Here is a 22,416-nt window from a genome sequence, read left to right as displayed (position 1 = left end):
CGGACTAACCGTAGAAGCCTTTTGTCAGCTCTCGGGCCTACTGAGCGGTGTCAGCTTGATTTGTGTGTTAATTTGCTGACTTTTCGGTTTGATGCTCTCCGTTAAAATTCACATAAAGACCTTGTGTGTTTTTGTTTTATTTAGCAGCTTTCCCTAATCTAAATGCTCCTCCAAAGACTGCCTGTGGTAACACTGAAGCTAAGAGAAAGCGCTTTCAGCATCGATTCGCTGGTGGAGTCATTTATTCACCACTTATATGATGCTGAAAGGATGGCGGCAGATGGAGAGATTTGTAAATTGATGAAATAACCAAATGCACAGAAGAAACACAGTGGTAGTCTTACGAGATCTTTCCCTGATGAAAATATACCAAATAAAATGATCAGAGTGGTGTAAGACATGAAACGTCTAGCACCAGCCTAGCCTAGTGCCTTCCTGGCACCAAAGCTTGTTCTGTTTAAGGATTCTCGTCACTCCGTCTCACATATCCCTGCTCTTTAGCTCTGGTTTGCTTGAAGAAGATGACTTGTTACTGGCAGAGGCTGCCAGAAACCAGGAAACAGCCCTGGCCTGGACTATGGTCCAGACTTGCAATTAGGATGGTGTTTTGACACCATTTTTCCTTGTGTATGGATGGTGTGTGTAATCACCTGTCATAATTTTCCTAGGTTAGATGAGACATTACAGGCGTTCCTCTTTGAAAATGAGCTCCCAGGGGCATTAGTGTCCCCTTCTCCCTGGAGCAGGTGAAATGTCACTTCTAAAATACAAATTGAAGAGTTTAGATGACATTTTAATGTTAGTGGAATAACTGCTGATCCTGTAGTGTTTCTGTGGCCTGAATGACTCACCTTATGTGCTTTTGTTAAGGAGAGATTCACAGGCCAATGTAGGGGTGCAGGAGTTGTTTCTTTTCAGATAATGGATGAAATTAGGCAGCATTTACTGCATCTCTTAAGCCACAATTTGTGTACGAAGCATCCTGACCTATTTCTGCCATCTAAAGCTCCCAGTGAGTGCAATGAGGCTAGGATCTGGCCCATAGTGGAGAGAGCCTCCAAAGTTCTCTATAACTGATTCACTGTCATTTTAAAATCTAGGTTCACATGTGGCTTTATCAGTATTTGCTACCACTAAATGTTGTGTTCTGTTTTCTTGTCCACAGGTAGAGTCACCCCAGAACAACTGAGCTCATACATCCAGCTTTTCAAAAATAATCTCAAAGCTTTGGAGAACCATTGTGGTCTTCTACAGCTTGTGCTGGCTACAGTCCAGACTTTGAAACACCCCCAGATTTCCAAATGGGACAACTTTCTAGCTTTTGAGAGATTACTTCTGCAGGTATGTACTATGTCAACTTTTTTTTTTACTTAAGTAAAAATGTTATATTTTTTTAAATTCCCATTGAATTCTGTAGCTTGTATTTTTTTTTATGAAGTTTGTAGGATGTCCTGTTAAAAAAGCTGCTATTTATCCTTAGAATGGAAAAGGAATGGGAACTTAGATAGTAAATCTTTTATAGTTTTGTTCTGGAGTAATTCTAGAAACAAAAGGCTAAATGTTAAAGATGAAGTACATAAAACCATCACCCAATTTGGATTGTTCATATCTATATGAAATTTCAAGGTTATACAAATTTTAGCACTGAGTAAGGTAATGATGATTATTACTACCTGTCTGAAGACATGAAGGTAATGTGCCAAATCAAATGCAGAGAAGACTGTTCCTTACTATGTGAGTGTAAGGCTTGTGTAATTTACTAAGCAGATGTAAACACAGTAGCAAATTCCGTGCACAAGAGAGTGAGATTTCTTTTGCTCACAAACATCATCTCTCTGTTTCTCCCACTGCCGTGTTTTTTACAGCATCCTGTTGGTGGCCACAGTAATATTGACATAGCCTTTTGTATTACACTTGGATTTCTCTTGGGAAATTAAGAGCTAGTGGTATTTTGAACTCTATCCTAGTAACCTTTGGAGATGTACTGAACAAAGGAGGAGTTTTTCAAAGAACCTAATAGAGGTAATTTTTGCAAAATTAAGGAAAAGCTCAACACTTTCCTGCCCGTGCTGTTGCTTCTGCAGTCACGTTGCAGGAACCATTTTGTGAAATCTTAACAAGAAGCAAGTCCTCACAAGGTAACTTGTAATGAAGTTAGAGTCAGCCTTAAATAAGTGTATCATGTAGAATTCAACAAAAAATAGATATTTCTTTGGTATAGATCAACTGCCTTTGTCTAGATGTTGCAGACAAACCAAGAACCCAACCTTTCATGTGATTTCTGGCAGCAGTACATAATCTCTGATTCATTGAGAAGACTCAGACCATGCTTTATAGCTCTGTAGTCAGTGAATATTTGGGACGCTCAGGGGAGAAAAATGCACGACTTTAGTACCAAGTTCTTATCTATGTTAATAATAATAAAAATAAAACAAAAAACAACTATTCTCTTTTACAAAGACTGAAATATTTTTGAGTAACATATGCAGCCTTGTTTATTTAAAAAAATAAAAATAAAAAACCCACATCAGGTAAAAGGCATTGTTGCAGCCATTCTTTGTTTTGTCTGGACGGTAGAGCATGGGACTGACAGCCCATAGTCCCCTTCTTTCTGTTGCAGTGACTCATGTCACATAGCTGTCTTCTCTCAGAAGCTGTGTAAGTTCCATCCATTCCAGTCCAGTGTTAGAATCAAAATAAAGCTGCAAGCTCAGCATTGTTTTCACAAGAGCAGACAACTGCCTATAAAAAACATGCCTCAAATCAGCAGGGAGTGGGAAAAACAGAGGTAAAAAACAACCAAACTATATGTTTCATAAAAAAAGAAATGTATAACAACCGTTTATAATTGTACACAGCTTTAGATCATACCCACTGCCTTCCACACATCATATTAAGGTAAAGTATGTTAGCCAAAGCAAACCTTCTAGGCTAACATAATTGTTGCTTAAGAACATGCTCATTTTCAGTAGTTCAAGCAACAATTATTTTGAAATACACAATCTGTACAGCATGTATCCTTTTACTGACTATTCTGAAGATGGAGCCTGAGATGCATTACTTGCTTTTGAGGGCATGGCCTGTCCCTGATCTGTTGACAGAGTCTTGTAGGAAGAGCAAAATACTGAGAGACCCAGAAGACCTCAGAGATTTTCATTAAAAAAAAAAAGCCAAATGAAAACTATAACATTATATTGTGAATGGTTGGTACGTAGCAGTCCACACTAAATTTAATGTCGTGGTAACCTATTCCAGCAGGACTACTGAGAAATTCTTTAGTAGAACTGTTATGTTTCAGATATTTTAAAATAATAAATCTTAAAGGAATCTTCAGTATGAAGGAATTGTTTCAACATGAAAGTAGTACTGTTGCTATCCTATATTAGAACCATGTAGAGGACAACTGTTTATGAGAGATCTACTGGGAGAAATATCATTAGACTTTGGGCAATGTAGGAATTCTAGATTTTTCCCTTATGGATGCATGCCAGACTTCAGCTGATGCCAAAGAAGATAAGCCAGTATAAACAGCCAGTGTTAGGATTCTCAGATTTCCCCCAAAAATAAATTTGCATGTTTTTGGAATTTCTCTCATTACTGAATCTCTCTGATTGGCCTCCCAATTCTCTGCTTAGCCTACATTGTGCTTTTCAAAAAAAAAAAGACAAACATAAAACACACATACTGCTGACGTTAAAGCCTTAATCTTTTATACTGAACAACCTCTTCCATTTTCCTTCTCTTTTGAACACCTTCTTGATTCTTCATTATATTCAGTGGGTATTACAGGTACTCAGTTCTAAACAGTAGATGTAGAAAGTAACCTACTTCTGATATTTTACCGTAATTAAAGATCTGTAACTACATTTTTAGATCTGCGATGTCTTGTACATATCTACATGCTAGCTACGGAGTGGTCTTCTCCTTAACTGGGATGGACGAGTGGTCTGAGAGCAAATTTTGATTTTGATGGGATTATGGCCTTAAACTCAAGGCAAAGTGATTCGTGTGCTGGGTTAAGAGTAATGCATCAGGATGTTCCATCTTGTCAATCACAACTTTTTTCTGTGTTCTGCTGCTCAATCTTGCACATTATGGAGTTCTTACTACCCAGAAGCGTAAAATGTTTTGTGAATTAAAACAGTACGCTTCATTTACCAAGAAGACATAGTGTTTTCCTTTTCTTGAGTTTTTTTTCTCTCTGAATAGTATTTTCCTTTTCTTGAGGTTTTCTTTCCTCCCAAATACTCCCTATGTGACTGCCTTGTTTTCCTTCAAGTGAGGATTCAAACTTTAGGGAGATAATAGGAAGTAAGAAATAGTGTTGTCATCCCACAGTTTTCAGCTCTGTTCAGCTATATCCCCTGTTCTCCTCAAAATTATGGCTTTCATGGAGGTTTATTTAGCAGTAGAGGCCCATGAAATACAAAAACCAAGAAGAAGAGCTCTCTTTGGAGTTGAAACAAAATGTGAGAGTAGAAATATTTGTTGTTTGTCATTTTTAGCATATATCATTCACAGATGCACTGAGCAGGGATTTCCACCTCCACATTCAGTATAAAAGTACCCAGCAGCACCAGCCAGTGTGAATAGGGGGCATGATGTGCCCCAGAGGAAGTGCAGTTCCTCTGTAAAGGGAATTGCTCTGAAAGTCCCCCAGTGGGATGCTGCCTCTTAGAACTGGCTGCATCCTTCTGGCATAATCTTGCTGTCAAGATTTAAGAGTAAAATACTTCTCGTACTGAGTAGTATTCTATTCATGAATAGCCCCATCCACTCAAGTCCCAAGGTTCGGGATTATTCAGTGCAAGCAAGTTTATCAGACCGTTTCTAAAGTGTCTCATGGAGTACTTGAAATGTATTTCCTTCCAGAGAAAACAGACCTTCTCCAAGCAATGTGAAATTCTACTACTGTCCTCTGCAATGAGACAGAAGAGGGAGGATTTAATTTGATTACAAGTTCCTGTAGGTTGTCATGAGCAAAGACATTCTGCCACGATAAAAACTTTACTCTTATTACTGTCATTTCTGCATGGCAGCAAATTCTGCCAACAGGTCTATCAGTTGGAACCACGTGCCAACCAAACATGTTCTGCATTTAGTCCTTAGCTAATTGCCTGCTGCATGTTTTTACATACAAACCTTTCCATTAAGCTGAGTGGATTTAAATTGCCAGTTCTTGTGTGTGCTGTTTGGATCCCACAGTAGAAAGTTCTGGTGTAGATGCCTACATAATTGTTGCTTTCCATAACATATAATGAGTAGTAAGAAGTCAGACTAAAAGAAAAATGTCTTCTATAATATTATTGGTATTCTTTGCTATATTCCTTACAAACAGCTCATACTTTATCAGGCAGGTTTTTGTTCCAGGACTATTGAAAGCAAAGAGCTATTTTGACCAGAAAAGAATGGAGAAGGGGTGTTTCTTCTTTAGGATGAGGACGTTCTGGTTTTTGAGATGTCTGGCTAAACTTCGTTTTAAAACTGCAGATGTACCAGAACCAATTCTTTGTTGATTCTTTGTTGATTGTCATTATAGTGTTGGGGAGGGGATTGTTGCTTCTTGGGGCTTTTTTGTGGCAGAAAGATGTTATACCTGCTGACCAGCAGCTCACAGTTTACTGGAGAATTAGATAGCTTCAGCACTTAGGGGGACACTCCAAAATGTTCAAAGTTTCATTCCATAGGTGAAAAAGCAGAGTGTATACTGGGGACTACATTGCGTTGGTTGGCTAAATGAACTTTATGGTTCACATCCAGCTAAAATCCTTTCAGCTTTCACCTCTTCGAATTGTTTAACTTCTCAGAATTAAAGCCCTTTGAATTGGGACCAAGTCCCCTCCAAGCTTTGACTCCTTTCATTGTCTGAGGTGAGTGCCTTCCTGAGCTGGCCAGTGGTTACATAGCATTTCCCAGCCATGGCACCAGAAATGTCATCAGTGAGTTTGGAAATGACGTGTTTCTAGCAGGACGGCATTGATGACACTGATTTGACATGAAGATGCGCGCAGCCACCTCCTGTTCCTCTTGGACTTGACCTTTTGTTCAGCCTAGCTAGTTCAATAGTGTGTTACTGTTATATTTCTAGTCTCTCTCAGGAATGTTGACTGCTTAGAAAAACAGTGTTGTAATGTCAATTTGCAAGCAATGATTTGATTAGATCTTACAAGATGGGCTGTCACATAACTATATCAAATTAATTCTTAAGCATGAATTCAGTATAGAATGAGAGATATCTATCAAAGGTATTAACTTCTGAAGTTAACTTCCTTGGTTTTAAAGGATGAGTTGCTAATTATTTTTTTTAGATAAGTTTATTTTGTTTGTTTTTCAAATCTGTGCTATCATAGGAAAGAAAATGTAATGATATATCAAAAGTATCCAGAGTTTTTACTAGCTTCTGGTGATAAAATAAGTAGGTCAAATATTCTGATGGTGGAAGCTACATAGGCATACTTACATGGAGAGCTCCTGACGGGATACTATTTTCATGTTTAAATGTTCAAATATAATTAGATTTGTTTAATTATAGTTCTATTTTCTCTTTTTTGGTGCTGTAAAATTTGTCAGAAGACTTGTTTTTTGTCCGTAGTGTCATGAGAAACAGAAAATACAGACTTGTTTTTAAGAGAAACAGAAACTTCATGCCAGATGGTCATTCCAATGTTTTTATTTTTCTGTTGGCTTAAAGTGGTTATGAGGTTAATAAAATGACATCATTTTTTCTCCTATGAATATTAGAATGCAAACTCAGAAAAGAGGAGTGGAAAAAAAACGGCAATACAGCTGAATATTTCAAATTGCAGTTAGTGTTTCAGTAGCAAGATGTAATACCTTGGGCATTGATAACCATTCTGTCCTGTGCCTTGATTTTTTTTTACTGTCTTTTACAAATGCAGCGTAGGCAAGATGCATTACTTAATCAAAGATGACATTATTATTTACTTGCATTTTTGGATATTGCACAATATGATAGGTGTTGTTCAAATATGCATGCCTGCACGGGACTCTGTGCCAAGAGATTTGGAAGCTATAAGACGTCTAGTGGATTTTCCCTGCCCAGAACTCACTGGAGGTTTCAGACCTCTAGACTTTTCTAGATGGTAGTTTGACTCTAAACTGGTGTAAACGAAAAGCTTAAGCATAGGCTTCAGGGCTGCTGAAGCAAGCAGATTGATGCAGAGCAGAGAGGAAATAGAAAAGCTTTTGGATTAATTGCTCTTGCTCTGCAAAAGTGATTCATAGTTCAGCTGTAGTGGGAGCTTTATTTCTGCATTGAATAGATTAAGATCAGTAACATTCCTTGTTATTATTATTTATATTGCTTTAGTCTACATGTAATTTATAATTACGTAGCTCAACTCAGCTCAATAAATTGTCTTTCTGGTGGCCTACAATGTTGGTTGATAAATCTTTTTAGAAGAGATATTTAACAGCATTTGGAAAGAGGATCCATGACATTAGCTGTCTGTAATTAGAGATATTATTCAAAGGGAGAAAAAAAAAAACACATAGTCAATTCATAACATAAAGCTACATATGGAATGAATTGCCTTGGTGGGAGTCTTGCATAGTGCCATGCTGATAGCAAAGGTCATCCTCTGGAATTTGGTACTTTTTTAATGAGATTGCAGTTTGGACACTGATACCAATTGTGTCTTACACAGCTAAAGGATCAAATATAATTTGTTGATAACGTCTGAAGAGAAAATAGTCCTTCAGCAAATACCTGCTTAAGCCTCCAAATTATTTACAGTAAGTTCTTACTGCACCATCTGTTTGTTGGGCTTATTCCATTTAAACTGGGAGTCAATTCCAGAACATGTAAGCTCATTTGGATTCTGCTTGTATACATGTCATATTTTTAACTTTCAAAGTATTTTTTCTACATAAAATTCACTTCAAACTTCATGGTCTCACTTAATAACTGTTATATAGAAGCCCCAAAATAGTGTTTCTGCCTCGTATGCCTCTCAGTTCATTTCTTTTACTTGTTCAATGCCTTTAGTGTTCATGATACTCTAAGTTGTTTTTAACTAAAAATCAATTAGTTGTTTGGTTTTTTTTTAAAGCATTTTTTTAAAACAGAAAGTTGTTGGAGGCAACTCAGTGATACGGCAATACAGGTAAATCAGTGGCCTGAATTTGTGGAAATGACAAGCAGTTTGGAGTGTATCTGGGTTTGTGCATCACACTTGGTATTCTATAGCAGAGGAGTTTGTGGCTTACAATTCGTATTCCATGTTCTCAGGGAGGTCAGCTATGGACTGCTTCCCAAGCTCGATGTGCCACAATTAAGACATTCCATCTAGTTTTGTTCAGAATGTATGTATCCTTAGGCATTTTTATATGTATATTTTTATATATAATTATTTGTAATTATATAAAATATAAAATATGTAATATATCATTTATATAGTATACTTCTAGTCACACTAGTTTTCTGTGCATAGAATGTTCTTGGCAGACTACTTTGCAAACAAAATAAAATACAGGTAGGAATTGTTTTAACATTAAATCCTTTTAGAGTGAACAGAAGCTATTCTGTTCAATAGAAGAACTATTTCTACTGACACAATGTATTAATCAGCTGAAAGAAAACTGTTTAAAGTTTTTCAAGCTCTGGCTGACAGGGGGTTAAAATATCTTAAGTGGGGTTACCATATCACATGGGAGTTAAGAATATCTTTTTGTATTCTTGTCAAAGAAATGTGTTTGTGTTTGGTCTGAAAAATTGCAAAGTATTGCTGCTGTGGCTCTCATTTAAAAAGCAAAAACCTCCCTTCCTCATCTTCTGAAAGAGCAAATATTTTATATCCAGATAAGAGTCACGTGAAGACTCTAAAATTAGCATTTAATAAAGAAGTGGCTTTCTTAAGTGAATAAACGTCCACACCAATAAAACTTAAAAAGCCTAGTGGGGAGAGGAGGCTAAGCATACTAAGGCAATGGGAACTGTTAAGTTAATGTTCTGTGTACAAAGATAAAACACTTGCTATAAAAGAATCCTAATATATAAATAATTGTAATGGGAGCCGGCTCTTGGGAGGAAAAAGAACAACAACAAAACACAAAACCAAAAAACCACTACCACTCACACACACGCACGCACACACAATTTTGTTAGAAGTTTAAACTATTCAGGTTTTTTTCTTGCCAGTTTTCTTTTGAGATGCATGTTGGAATCCCATGCCTGTTGGTATCTGTAGCTGTTCTCTATACGGGTAGGATGACGCTCAACTTGGTACGAACGTTTGACACTGGAGACAGCCGTGGCTCTGCCTGTCACTTGCTGTTCTTCCTCCTCTGTGGTTTTTCCCCTGAAAATGTACTATTAACTGTTTACTTGCTGTAAATGACATTAACCAGGCCAAAAAGCAGATGCCCTCAGTCCCTATCAGTATACATGGAGGAGCTACAGAGAGGTGTAATACCAACGTGTTGAAAGACTCACCATTGACTGTTACATGGATGATTGTGCTCTGGGATGCAAAGCTTCTGCTGTGTACTCCCCCTAAGGCCTTGCTTTGCAGTTTTGTTCATCGTGACACCCATGTTTTTGGATAAAAAGATTTGTTAAGTGCATTTTTTCCCACTCAGCTTGTTACAGTCTAGGTTAGAAAAGCAGGATTTTTTTTGAAGATTATATGTCAGCTTTCTTAGCTAATACTCTTAACTGGATTTGGCCCCTACTATGGGTTCAGAGCAGGGCTGCATTTTTTACCTTTGGGTTTTGTCTGTTCTCGCTAATTACGTTATAGTCTTCAAGGAAATAAGCATTGACTTATTTTTACAGTCCAGGTGAAATCAACACCACAGTGCACAGCACCTTGTTGTTAGACCTTTTCTCATAGGATCTGCGTATCGTTGTGGTTGTTATCTCAAGGGCAATACGCAATCTCTCCTATCTCTTATCTGCAAACCAGTTTGATAGTGCCAGCACTACAACTCTCTGGCTTTGAGTGAGATTACGTTAGTCTGTCCGCTTAGTTTTCCTCATTTTTTTTAGGATATACTTGATCATTTCCTACGAACTGTCAAGGAGAGCGTGGAGAAATAACACAACCAAAAATTAATGAAAACTTTACAGTGGGCGATATCCAAAATTAACAGTGGGGCTGCCATGTCGCATTCTCTCCGTGTCTCCACCTTAATGAGTTGCATATTTCCCCTTCCCCTGGCGCACACACTTCCTTGGATCACAGACATTCTGGGCACATTGTACACACGCACCGAGCTGCTTTTCCCACAGTCTGGGTTGTCTGGGCACAAGTCAGCCCTGCTCTGGAAAGCGGACGGTCCTATTAGCACAGTACTACCCCTAGCTGTAAGCCTAGCCTCTTCGTTTGTCTTGTGTCCCATAGAATATGCTAAGGGATTTCTCACCCAGCAAAAAAATAAACTTTGATGAGGCTTGATGTGCCTGTGCAAACATGTTGTTAAGGCTGCTGCCTTCAAATCACAGCTCTTACGCCGTCTGCATCATCCGTTCTTGGTCACGAAGCTCGTTCTTCACTGAAAGCAAACAGTAGGAAAGAAAGAAAGTTCTTAATTTGATTTAGCTTACTTGATATGGAAAAATACAAGGTGGTAGTTGCTGGAGTTGTCAGGTCAGCAAAGGCTGACTGGGGCTTAGTCCAGCTATGGAGCCACGGCATAGCTCATGTTATAAACTGTGATACCATTGCTTGTAGGTGTATGGACTTGCTTGATGGATCTTTTGCTCACTTTCAGTAAAGAAGGCTGACTCAGCCCTCCTTGTGGAGGTTAGAAAAGCAGGTCTTGTTCAAAGGCACTGTGCTGACTCAGCCAACAAAATCTTCGTGGAATTTTACCTATGCAAGAGGTGATGATGAATCATTTCTAAAATCAAATCTGGCTTGTCAGAGATCTGCCCGTGTAATACTCATTGCCTTGCATCCTCTTGGAGATGGCTGGTTACCTCTGCTTGAGCAAAGTTCTACTCCTAACTCTTTCCTCTTGGAGAGGTGTAAGATACTGGGATTTAATCAATGTGGTTATTTCTGCCTCTGCTTTCCCACAGGTTATGTGTAGAAACGATTCGATACTAGTATGTGTTTCTCACCCACTCCTGAGGTTACTTGGAAAATGGAGGGAGAATTCTTCTAGTGGTTTCCTTTCTTCAGATTTGCTCCAGACCATGCCTCTTCAACTAAGTTACCTTTTGTTACCTTGAAATTTCAGTAAGGACCTTCTCGATCTAAGGCGGTACCTCCCTGGCACCCACCCCTTTCACCCCATGGCACTGTCTTCGGGTACAAGAACATTAAAGTCAGCATGATACAGGCCTGCAAAAGTGGATTTATGCTGGAAGCTGTCTGCTAGCCATCATGTTCCTAGTTCACAGGAGCAAGAAGGCTCATACAAGGCATGATAGTGTAACAAGACTCTTGCCTTCTTTGCCACCACCTTCCCCAAAAAAGCACAAAAAGAAATACTTGCTCTGTACCTAGAAATGACCTGCATTTGCCTAGTATAAGGCTTCTTTAGCGTTGTTTTCTCTGTGGTTACTCTTTCATATATTTTTGTGCAAGAATGTTTTGTTCATAAAATGTGGTAGGCACAGGAGGAAAAATGCCATGTCTCTCTGGATGCGTTTCCCCCATCCCACAGTGTTTGCCTCTGTGCGCCTTTAAAACAACCAGAATATGGTTTTGTGAGTGTTCTCGTGATCTGAAGTAGTCGTGTTGCCTGCAGAAACAAGGGGCACTGTGAATATGTGTGACTTGTACGATATGTTCTAATGAAGTCCGACAGCCCATTTGTGCAGCTGTGTCTAATAAGGCATGAATACAGCTGACTGTATTTACACCCTCACACTCTGTCTGGAGTACAGAAATACTGCCCGTTCACACAGGCAATTCAGTATAGAAATTTAACTTGGACTATTGATGGGAAGTATTTCATAATTTCATAGCAGGTTAAAACATATGGTTGTAGTTACAATAAATAAATGGCTTAGTCCATAAATCATTGCCATTCTGCAGAACTGTCCGGTCGATGTAGGCTTATCCCTCAGGAGAGTGAAATGTAGGTAACAGATAAGTAGTCTGGGCCTCAGCCTGGGGAAGAGAAAACTTTCAAAATCTTTAATTTTGAAATTCGGGGATGTATGTAAGAGAAGAGGAATATGTAATGTGCCAGAGATGAGAAACTCACCAAATATGACTTAATCCTGTCCATCAGTTTCTCTTCTGGTATTTCTTCCCTACCCATGCCCAAGTCTAGGGAAAGTGAAATAGCTGCTAAGCTGCAGGCAGAAAAGCATTCAGACATACTCCAAAGTTTTGTCTGACTTACCTTCTCTTGCTAGTGCTGCCTTTCCTTTATAGTCGAGAAGGGTTGTTCTCTGATAAAATAAGGCTTTATTTTTTTATTATTATTATTTTTAAATCTCTAGTTGACCCTGAATTTCTTAAAGCGGTATTCTTCTGCCACAGAGGAACAAAGATAATGCAGTTAAATTTGAGAAAGTGTAGACAGTGTATGAGGTGAGGTTATCAAATGCTGTAGCTATTAAATGTGTCTGCCCAGAGTGTTGTTTTTCAGTTTTCAATAGGAATAGAATGTGATTACAATAAAAGTTCCCCAAGAGATGCTGGTGTGGGTCCTCAGCTGCTTGTTCACTCACAGAAACTTTGAAAAGGGCTGTGGTGTGCTTGGTGAGCAGACTCCCACTGGTCTGATTTGTATTACTTCTTTCATTTTGAAACTACCTCTTAAAAATTGTTCGTTTGTGGTGCATCTGTTTTAACAGGCATGGTTGTGAGAAAATTCGGAAAGTCTCTACTTGCAGAATAATAATAATTAGGAAAAAAAATATCTTGGTATCATGAAGCACTACCCAAGAATCATTCTCTATAATTAATAGTACCCTTAGCTGGATGAATTAGCCTACCTCCCCTCCGTGTAGGTTTTTGCCCAGTCTGTAGATGGATATTCTGTCCAGGTTATTTCATTTTTGGAATTACTCAAAGAAATACTCAGGGAGCCAATACACAATGCTCAAGCATCCTGTATTCCACAGTAGCTCTAGAGAGCTCTAGAACAACCCAGGTAGCACCTTCTCTGGGTCGTCTTATCTGCCGTTTCTCCAGTGAGAGATCTTGGTGAGAGGTTTTATTTTGCCAGAATTGTTAGAAAATTTATGATGCTTCTCCACTGTCCCTAGGGAAAAAAATAATAATAATAAAAAAAAATGCTGCTTGAGAATCGAATCTGCCTACTGCAGGAGGGAAATAGTCCTATGCATCTTTTCACTGCATCCACAGAGATGGCAGCAGATGCACGAAGAAGTAAGCTGCTACTTCAGGGGAGCGCCAGTCACTGATGCAGGCTAACGGTTTTGCACTGTGAGCATATGGGTTTAGTTCCATCTTGTTTGTTGCAGGGAAGAGGCTGAATGTACTGAAAGCACGTGTGCCAACAATTAATTGGTAGGGGGCTGACTGCATTTGTTGGCAACCAATGCGTACATAGGGAAGCCCCTATGCATTTCAGGGGCCATAACAGCTGAGAAATATACAAGAAGGATGCAGAACTTCAATGTTTTGCTTCAGGTTCTGATTCTGTCCAAGGTTTGCAGGCTACACTGATGAAACTTTCCTCTCTGAGTTCAGCCTGTGTAAGGCTATCAGTTTGAACTCCCAATGTTGTTAGCATCTGCAAATGGTTTGGTTACCTCTGTGAAATTAATTGTTTCCTAGCATATCGCCGTGTGCATTTGTGTTTTATCCATGGCCTGAGCAAGATCTCTTAGTAGTGATCACTGCTGGAAAATGAACATACTCTTTAGTATCTGATATGTGGACTTAGTGGAGTAAAGATAAGCATGAAGCGTGTGCCCTTTCTCATGCTGTTTCCATTTTATAAGGCAAAGAGGAGACAGTTCTGAGATAGAGTAAAGCACTCTTGCTGGGATCTAGTTATCTTGTCTTTTTCCTGCATGTGCTGTTCATAGGAATTTTATTTTCATAAAGTATGTAGAGGCAGAGGATACCTTTAAATCTTCTAACTCTTGAATGTTTTCAGTAAGTAGTGCCACAGGAACTCAATTTCCCATACAAAAATACAAAAGCTAGACTGCTGTCTCACACAGGGAGTAACATATTTCACCCAGATGGGCTCTCAGATGACAATGGAAACAGCAACTCGTGGATGACCAGGTGACCTGTTTTTCTGTCCTGAAGAACTAAAAATAATTTACATATTTTTGTTTTTAAAACATTTGCATGTCATCTTGGTGTGATTACTGGCACACGTTGTATTGATTAAACTTTATTGTCGCATTATTCTCTTGCATTCAAGGGCCACATGTGCTTCACATCTGGTGAACATTCAGGGGCCTTTTGAAAAACATCCCCACATTTTTATTCTTGGAAATGTTTATGACAAATATCACGCTCTTGCATCTGCTTCTGCTATTGGTTGCAAACAGGATGCACTAGTCTGGGCCTACCGTCCAGTTACAAAACCACCAAAGATAACATAATACGTTTCCTATTAACCAAAGCGATTAACAGCCTGATTATCTTGTTTGATTAGCTTGTTTGTTTCTTGCACCAGAATGACCACATGTCTTTGTTCTGCCGAAATCACAGTGCATTGTACTGCACATATTTGTCTTTATGGCTACTTTCATTAGACTAGGCAATGCGGGAAGAAAACTTCTCTGGTTTTTAGGAATGAATAGGAACACTCTTTCTTCTATTTATTTCTGCTAAAATATAATTTTGCCTTTGAGGAAAGTACGCCTTAAAAAGTACCGCATGGTATTCGATTTCCAGTCACAAACAACTTAAAACTCTTTGGAAAAAGTTGACCATTTTCCTACAAATCCTCAGTACTGTTCCGGTTCGTTACATTGCTCAGTGCATTTTATAATGTGACCACATGACTGTTTACCACACTTCATCACGATGACGTTGCATTTAACATGAACCTCTCGTGGTGTGCAATACACCGATTCTGAGCACCATCTGTTTGGAGTATACGGCTCCCCATACCAAATCAGTTGCATGCAAAGGAGATTGCAGTCTGCTTTTCACACATTATTTATTACGTAGGGCAAAGTTAAAAATTGTGATTAGCATCTTCTTACATTTCACCCTTAGGTGCATATAAAATAAAATCTCATTTGGAGGTACCTAAAGCCAAACTCAAACCTGAAACTTGTTTAGCTGGGCTTAGAATGAAGGAGAAAATATTCTCCTGACTCAATAATGAACTTCATTTCTCTTTTGGGACTTGACTTCTGACATAGAGAGAAGGCCAAAATAAAAACCAGAGTAAGCGAGGGCCCCGACTTAAACCTGCTTTTAATTAAGCCTTGTAAAGGAGCTTTTCTGCTAAAACTCTCAGGTTGAAGAGTTCATGCAAAAAAAACCTCCCTGTGGCTTATGTACAGCCAAAGTGGGGACATTCAAACACACATTTCTGAACAGTTTCAACCAGAAAAAATGTGAGTAAGAAAGTCCATATCATTTGCTTAATGCAATTTTTAGAAGGCCGCTCCTTTTCTAGTAATCTTTTTTTTTTATATTCTGTGTTTCAGTTTAAAGTTTAATGCCAATACAAGATGTTTTGATATTAACAAACATGAAAACTAAATTGCTTTCGTTTCCTTTTTTCCTAATTGCACATAAATCTGACCTAGTTCAGCTGGACACAGAGTACGCTAGAAATGTAATACACATTTCAAATCAGACCTCTTGTGCCAAGGCAAAGGTCAAAGTAATTTTCTTGTTTGTTTGTTTTTAAATGGATTAAATAAATGTAGTTTTACCACAAGGAAAGCGATAGTGCCCATTGCTCGAGTATGGCTTTTAAGTCCACATTTAAATGGAGTAGACAACCCTGTATGGAGCAGCGGAGGGATTATTTCAGAAGTAAAGTTTGCATGGTTTCTGGGCAGACTGATGTTCATTGTGCAAGACTTCTACTAGACTGCTTACACTATCAAACCCAGACAAGAGCTTATAGCACACTAAAATAAAGCTGTGGCTTCAGTGACAGGCTGTAAACAAAAAGGGGCGGGATACGGTTAATGGCAGCACTATAGTGCTAAAGAAAAATAAATAATTCCCTTTTACTTGTAACTGGCAAGAGCCCAAATCCTGAAACATCATCAATCATCCTTGATGACTAGATGAGATCATAAACCAAAAGAGGAAAAATAAACTTGAATTTAACTTAAATTGTGATTGGCACAGTAGAAATTAACCCCCCCCCCAAATGTTTTCTTCATCCAAAACATTTCTAATTGCTGCCCTTCCCAACTTTTCCCCACCCATTGCTGAACTTCCAAGTGCTCTTTGCTGTTGGAAGATGTCATCCTTTATCCTTCTATGTCTGTTTCAGAACGTGCTTTTAGTTTTTTTTGAGAAGCAAACTGCTTTTGCATCTCTTCCAAAAAAAATTTTAAGTGTAGTCTTCATATTATAAATACCGAACATCACATTATTCATAATCTCATAATTCACCAGTCTACCAGCTGAATAATGTAGCAGGCATGAAAGGCTGAGAAGCTAAGGATATTACACAGACCAGGAGAGCTATTTTAACAAAAATCTGTTGGGGAAAAACTTCCTGAGAAATAAAAGTAAAGTTTCTTTTTCAGTTCTTCACACATCTACAAGTTATTATGAACAAAATACTTTATGGAGTAATTACGTACTGTCAGGAAAATTGACTTGATATTTTAATTTTTACAGCTGTTTATATTTTGCACTGTGATTTTTCACAAAGTTTCTGTATAATATACCTTGAGAGAGAGATTTGTTCTTCATGAGCTGATAGCTTCAAATTTAATAGTTAAGTTCTGGAAGGTTGGAGATCTGGTAGAAATAACACTAAAATTCCTCCAACAGTATGAAATCCCGATGTTGTGAGGTCAGTTTTGAGGCTGGCAAGCTACATCTTTATTTAAAAGATAAAGCAGCATGTCATGAACGTTGCAGTCACACAATAATCATTACCTATTATTTGAGAAGCATAAGACCCTTGGTTGGGAGAATTGGTTTGAAACTTTTTTTTTTCCCCGAAAAGCAATAAGCGAGGAAATTTTGTACTTCCAGATTATTGATTTAAATTCAGTGCTTGAATAAGAGGTGTCATTACATCCTAGCTGTTCAGTGGCACATATGAAATAAGTTGAGAATGTCAGTCTGGTTCTTAGGGGTCTAATTGATGCCAAATTGGCAGAGATTGAGTAGGAAAGGAGCTTGGGCTATCCCCTAACCTCTTGAGCTTTTGCATACTTATTTTATCAGTTGTGTAGATAAGGGCTTTTGCTTCACCATATTGTCAGTCAGGCCCTTTCTCTAAGATGAAAATAATGAATATAATTATGTAGCTGTGGGCCTGGGTTCAGCCATCCACTATGATATTGGATATTTAAAGTGAAGCTTTGCTGAAAATTAGCTGAGAATTGGGAACAAACTACATGAGTGGTGTTTTAGATAGATAGCATGTTAGTTTTTAGTCCTTAAAAAAAAAAAAAAGGCATAAATGCTGAGTTAGGATTGCTATGGTTATTTAGCATTGAAATGAGGGACTGCTCATGCTGATTCTATTTATTTATTTGTTTACGTGATACGGTTTTGGGAAAGAGCTATTATAAGCTATTACAGAAAGCTATAACAATGCCCCATTATTTTATGTGGAAAGAAGTTTGTGAGCTGAGAATTTGTGATCTGAGAGGAACATCTTCCGAAGGCTTACTGCTGGTTGCAGTGTAGGAGGGATGCAGCCAAAATGGTATTTTAAATTTTTTCAAGTATACACATTGATTTTTCTTCCTGTGTTGGCAGGAGGTTCAGCACGTGGATAGATGTTTATCCTTTTATATGTGATCATGTCTGTGTAATCATTCTTTCCAGAAAGTGGGGACATGAGTAAAAAGCATTTTGAGACACCCAGTGTAGATTTTACAGATGTGGGGGGTTTTGATGGTAGTTTGTGAGCACACAAGTGTTTGGATGTGGCAATTGAAGACTTTGTGGCAGTGCCTTGCTGTTTTCAGGAGAGGAAACACTGCTGCCATGCACTAGGATCATACGGCTCTTTTGGGGCCACAGTGTTCCTCTAAAGGACAGATAGCAGAAGATGAGGTGTAATGTGTTGTCCTAGGGTGTGTTGTTTCAATTCTATTTGCCTAAAGTTACTGCATTAATTTCTCAAGTAGTTAGAAATCAAGAGTTAAAAACTTTGTCTTCTTATTTCATGGTATTTTTCAATGAGATTGGTAGCCAAATTGTGGCCAAAGTTAAGAATGAGAACTAGCCAGGTGATTCTTTAGGACCAGTTCTTGATTATTTTTCAGTTAGCTCAGTATTTGCTAGCCTGCACTGAAAAAGCGGGTATAAAATAAAAAGGCTGTACAGTTTCAGAGGAAAGCTACTCACTGCCTTCAGATTCCACCAATACGTGGATCTCAGGATACAGGGAAGTTTGGACATTCCACTAGTCCCAAAAAGTTCTCGAATGAAGAAGTGACTCCTGTCATTGTTCTGGCTTTGCCGTCATCAAAGTTGCCTTTGCTTTCTGGTTTCCATATTCAGAGTTTTGGCTTCAAAGCTTATTCTGAATATCATGGCCACCCCTGCACTCTCTGCAGAGAATGGCGTGAAATTCAGCTTTTACCACTCACTCTTTTCCTTATGTTTTCATTATTATTGGTAGTTTGGTCGTTGTTCAGTTACCTGCTAGTTTACTCTCAGGTTGAACATTTTGCTCGTACTGTGAATTTGTCATTGGACTGTACAATTTAAGATGAGGATTTGCCTTTCTTACCAGGATTTTGATAGCTCCACACCAAAAGTTAGTGGATCTGTATGTATATCTGGAAAGATTTGGCGGACCATGGTATGTTCTGGAAGACAAGGTAAATAATGAACGCAGGCATCTTCCATGAATTCAACTTTTTAGATCAAATATAAGATACTGCTGGTTACTATAAAAATCTGGAGATTTAGCAAGCTGTGTTGTTTTTATGTTAGTAAAAGCAGTAAGAATTAGGGGTAACTGAAAGATTTTAGAAAACTCTTTTGGTTTGCATTTTTTTTCTTTTGGTAGCAGCAAGTAGTATTCCCAGTGTTCAGCTTGCCTAGCAAAAGATCACAGAACTTCAATGAGCCACTCTTCTCCTTGTTCCTCTCATGATCCTCAGGGAATCAGGTGCTGGGAGAAGGATGCCAGGAGCTGATTCTGCTGCAGGAATGAGGAACACAAATCACTGTTCTTGGAGTACTCGTCCACTCGGTCTGAGCGTCCAGATCTGGCAAAGAAAGTTAGTTGGCTTGTCCAAAGGGAATGAAAGCCATCAAAAGCAGGGAATATAATCTTTGTAGCTTCGTTTTCCCTTTCTAACGCTTCTGCCAAGGATCACCTAAGCCCCAACAAAGTTCTGCTAAACAGAAGAAAGCTGCTGCGCTTAATGTATATGTTTGCCTTCGGTGGCTAATGGAACATTCACGCAGCATATTCAGATCATCTTTCATTTCAGACATGAAGTACATAGCGACTTCTGTTTTTTCCTCGAGGAATTTGGTCTGTCAGGGAAACATCTGGTTTATGTAAATGAGCGAGGAATTCTGTGCATTAGAAGATGATTGCAAAACACTATCTATGGCCTCTGCATCGGTAATTCAGCTACATATTGTAAAAATAAACATTTATACAGATACAAATGCCGTCGCTTTTTCAGTCCTAGGTTCAGCTGAGCGTGTTTTCCTCCCGAGAGCTAGGAGAGAAGGAAAAGGGCAGGCAGAAGCTGGTTCGCCCTGGTCATTTAGCAGCATAAACCCACAGGGGGCTGAGGGCTGGGGCAGGCCGGGCCTGCGGCTCTGCCCCGGCGTGGCAACGCTGCCACCTGCAGGGGCCGGGCCGCCATGCCGGCTCTGGCGCCGGGGGTGGCACCGGGCCTGGCACCGCGGTTGGCACCGGGGCTGGCAAGGCCATGGCCCCCCGGGCCATCCCCGCGGCCCCCGGGCAGCCTGGAGGCCGGGCTCGGTCGGGGAGAGCGAGGGCACGGTGCAGGCCGGGCATATAAAGGGGTGGTTTCGTTTCCTGCCTTGGGTTTGTAAGAGCGGGCATCAGCCCCGCCGCCCGGTCTGTCAGTGTAAGGGGATGCCTCCTGACCTCCCTCCCAGCCAAATGCAGGGGTCTACGGGCATGTTTTATTTTATTTTGCATAAAGAAAGCTAGAAAGTCACGAATAAATTCACCACTAAACATGGGGAAACAGCTTCTGTGTTAAAGTTGAACTTTTTAAAGTGGCATTTCTGTTGCATGTTTTCCGACGTGGAGCAAAACAAATCAAACCCCACTTATCGCATGAATCATTGTTAAAGTCAGCAGCAGTCCTCTGTGTAAAATCTACCAGTAAAAGCTGGGAGGATGGGGATTAGACCTGGAGCACGTTAAATTAGTTCCAGTCTATCCCGGAGTAGGCTCGGCGTTGCTTGCTTAGGCAGGCAGAACGGAAACAGGCAGTTTATAACAAGGCTGGTTTAAAAACTGCGGGGTTCATTTGAAAAAGATTTATATCCCCCACTTATATAAACATTACAGACGTGGGCTGCGAGCGGGAGGCAAATCTGTATCGAAATCTCTTTAAGAGCTTTTTCATTGGGAATAAAACGGACAGCGTGTACTCTTGTTTGAAGTTTGGACAATATTTTTGCAATCATCTTTTCTCAACGCTCCGACTAATTAAAACACAGCTCGGGGTGGAACAGCGAGACCACCAACCTGTAATTTGTTTGGGTCTGACAAAAGTGCCGATGGCCAAGGTGATGGAGGGAAGTTATTTGGAGACAGGAGGAAAGATTGTCCTGAGACTGGTTTAGTTTTTCCTGTTGTGATAAGTCTAAAACAAGTGAAATCTGAAAGAGAAAAAACACTGGCTAGATTTATCTTCTCCCCACCTGCCTTTCCCAGCGGATGCTGCAGTTCTTAAAGAGTCGCATAGAAATCCCATGGGTTTGGGGATCTTTGTGAGGAGCTACCGAGCAGCCTGTGGTGAAGGGCTGAGTGTTTGCCCCAGTAAAACTGAGAGAGTGGCTTCAGATGTGAGGGTCCCAGCTGAGGACTGGAGCAGCTACTCACATTGTAATATCTAGGAGTAGCTTAAAGTGATGATGTTAGTTTTGAAAGTTTATATTTAGAAGGATTAAACATACATTAGTGTAGTAAATATCTATTTTTATTTTTAATGGTAGCACACGATTTTATTTCTAGCTATTGTAATACCATTTTACTTTGTTTATTTAGGGTACATGTCATAAGAGTCATCCAGATCCTGGATTTAACAGAAAGTACTTTTCATATTTCATTTTGATGTTAATAAACAGTGTCTAAAGGAGCTTTGTAATACTATTCTGTCTTCCAAAATAGGATCCAAGTCTCAGATAAATGACTTAAAGTATTTTGTGAGTTGTAATATATAACCGAGATCCTCTGGATTCTCTCATTCAGACTGTAGTTTCTCATGCCTCTTTCCTTTTGCTGCTGTGCATCTCCATATGGGATATCACTTACGCCCTGAATGTCTGCTTCTCTTGTCCTCTGAGTGGACTGAAAGAGGGCCTGTTAGAGAATCGGGAGCTTTCTGTACTGGGGAAGGGGAGAAGAATTTTCTAGTAGCCGCCAAAAAAGAAATTAGTGGTTTTCTGCTGTTACAGTGGTATGGCTATGCAGCGGGACAAGCTGTGTGCAGCAAAACTTGGCAGCGCTCCAGCTTGAGGTGTGGGGCACCAGATAAGAACAATAGAAATTACATCGAAGTGATATATTTTCACTCTTGCAAGAGCTTTGTGCAACAGAGACTGTGAGGTAGCCAAACATACCCATACCAGCTATTGAAAAGCAGCTCGAATGCTGCGGATGCGCCAGCTAAGTGGTTACAGCGGGCTCGGGCTGTGCCTGGGCTGCGTTGCCACCAGCATACCACAGCTCACGGTATATGTGGAAATCATTCGCTGCACTGAATGTCATTGCTTGTACCTGGGCATCAGCATCAGCCCATCCAAGCACTTGAGTTGATGCTCGGTGGTGTGAGGAAGTGGCCTCTGGTCACAGGTGGAGGACAAGCAGGAGGCTTGCAGTCATGCATGGAGGTGAGCACTGGTCTTCTGAGTCGCAGCCTGGTGCCGGGCTGCTGGGCCATCCTTCCTTTCTCTCCTGCCAGAAGGCATGATGGGGAACTAGAAAATACCTTGGCACCTCAAATGTCTACCATTTACAACTGAAGTTGTTTTGTTCCATTGTACACACACAACGCTTTTTTTTTTTTTTTTGCCTGTTTTTGAAGTCTGAATTATAAGCAATGTAACTCAGCACATCTTAATATTCTCTTTGAATAATTAAATAAATAGTTAATATAAAGATAGGAAA

The 22,416-nt window shown here is 39.5% G+C and overlaps 1 protein-coding gene across 1 annotated transcript in view; it reads left to right on the top strand.

Moving 5' to 3' along the window:
• SCFD2 (sec1 family domain containing 2) overlaps positions 1–22,416 on the top strand; it is a 194,541-nt gene that overhangs the window by 51,529 nt on the left and 120,596 nt on the right. The window contains exon 4 of the mRNA XM_013172764.3: positions 1,166–1,341. Within this exon, the coding sequence (XP_013028218.3) occupies positions 1,166–1,341 (176 nt within the window). The remainder of the gene's footprint in view (positions 1–1,165; positions 1,342–22,416) is intronic.

The sequence above is a fragment of the Anser cygnoides genome, chromosome 4, assembly GCF_040182565.1.
Source record: "Anser cygnoides isolate HZ-2024a breed goose chromosome 4, Taihu_goose_T2T_genome, whole genome shotgun sequence".
NCBI classification, from domain to species: Eukaryota; Metazoa; Chordata; class Aves; order Anseriformes; family Anatidae; genus Anser; species Anser cygnoides.
Note: the sequence above shows the minus strand (reverse complement) of the source record. Positions and strands in the feature narration are given on the sequence as shown.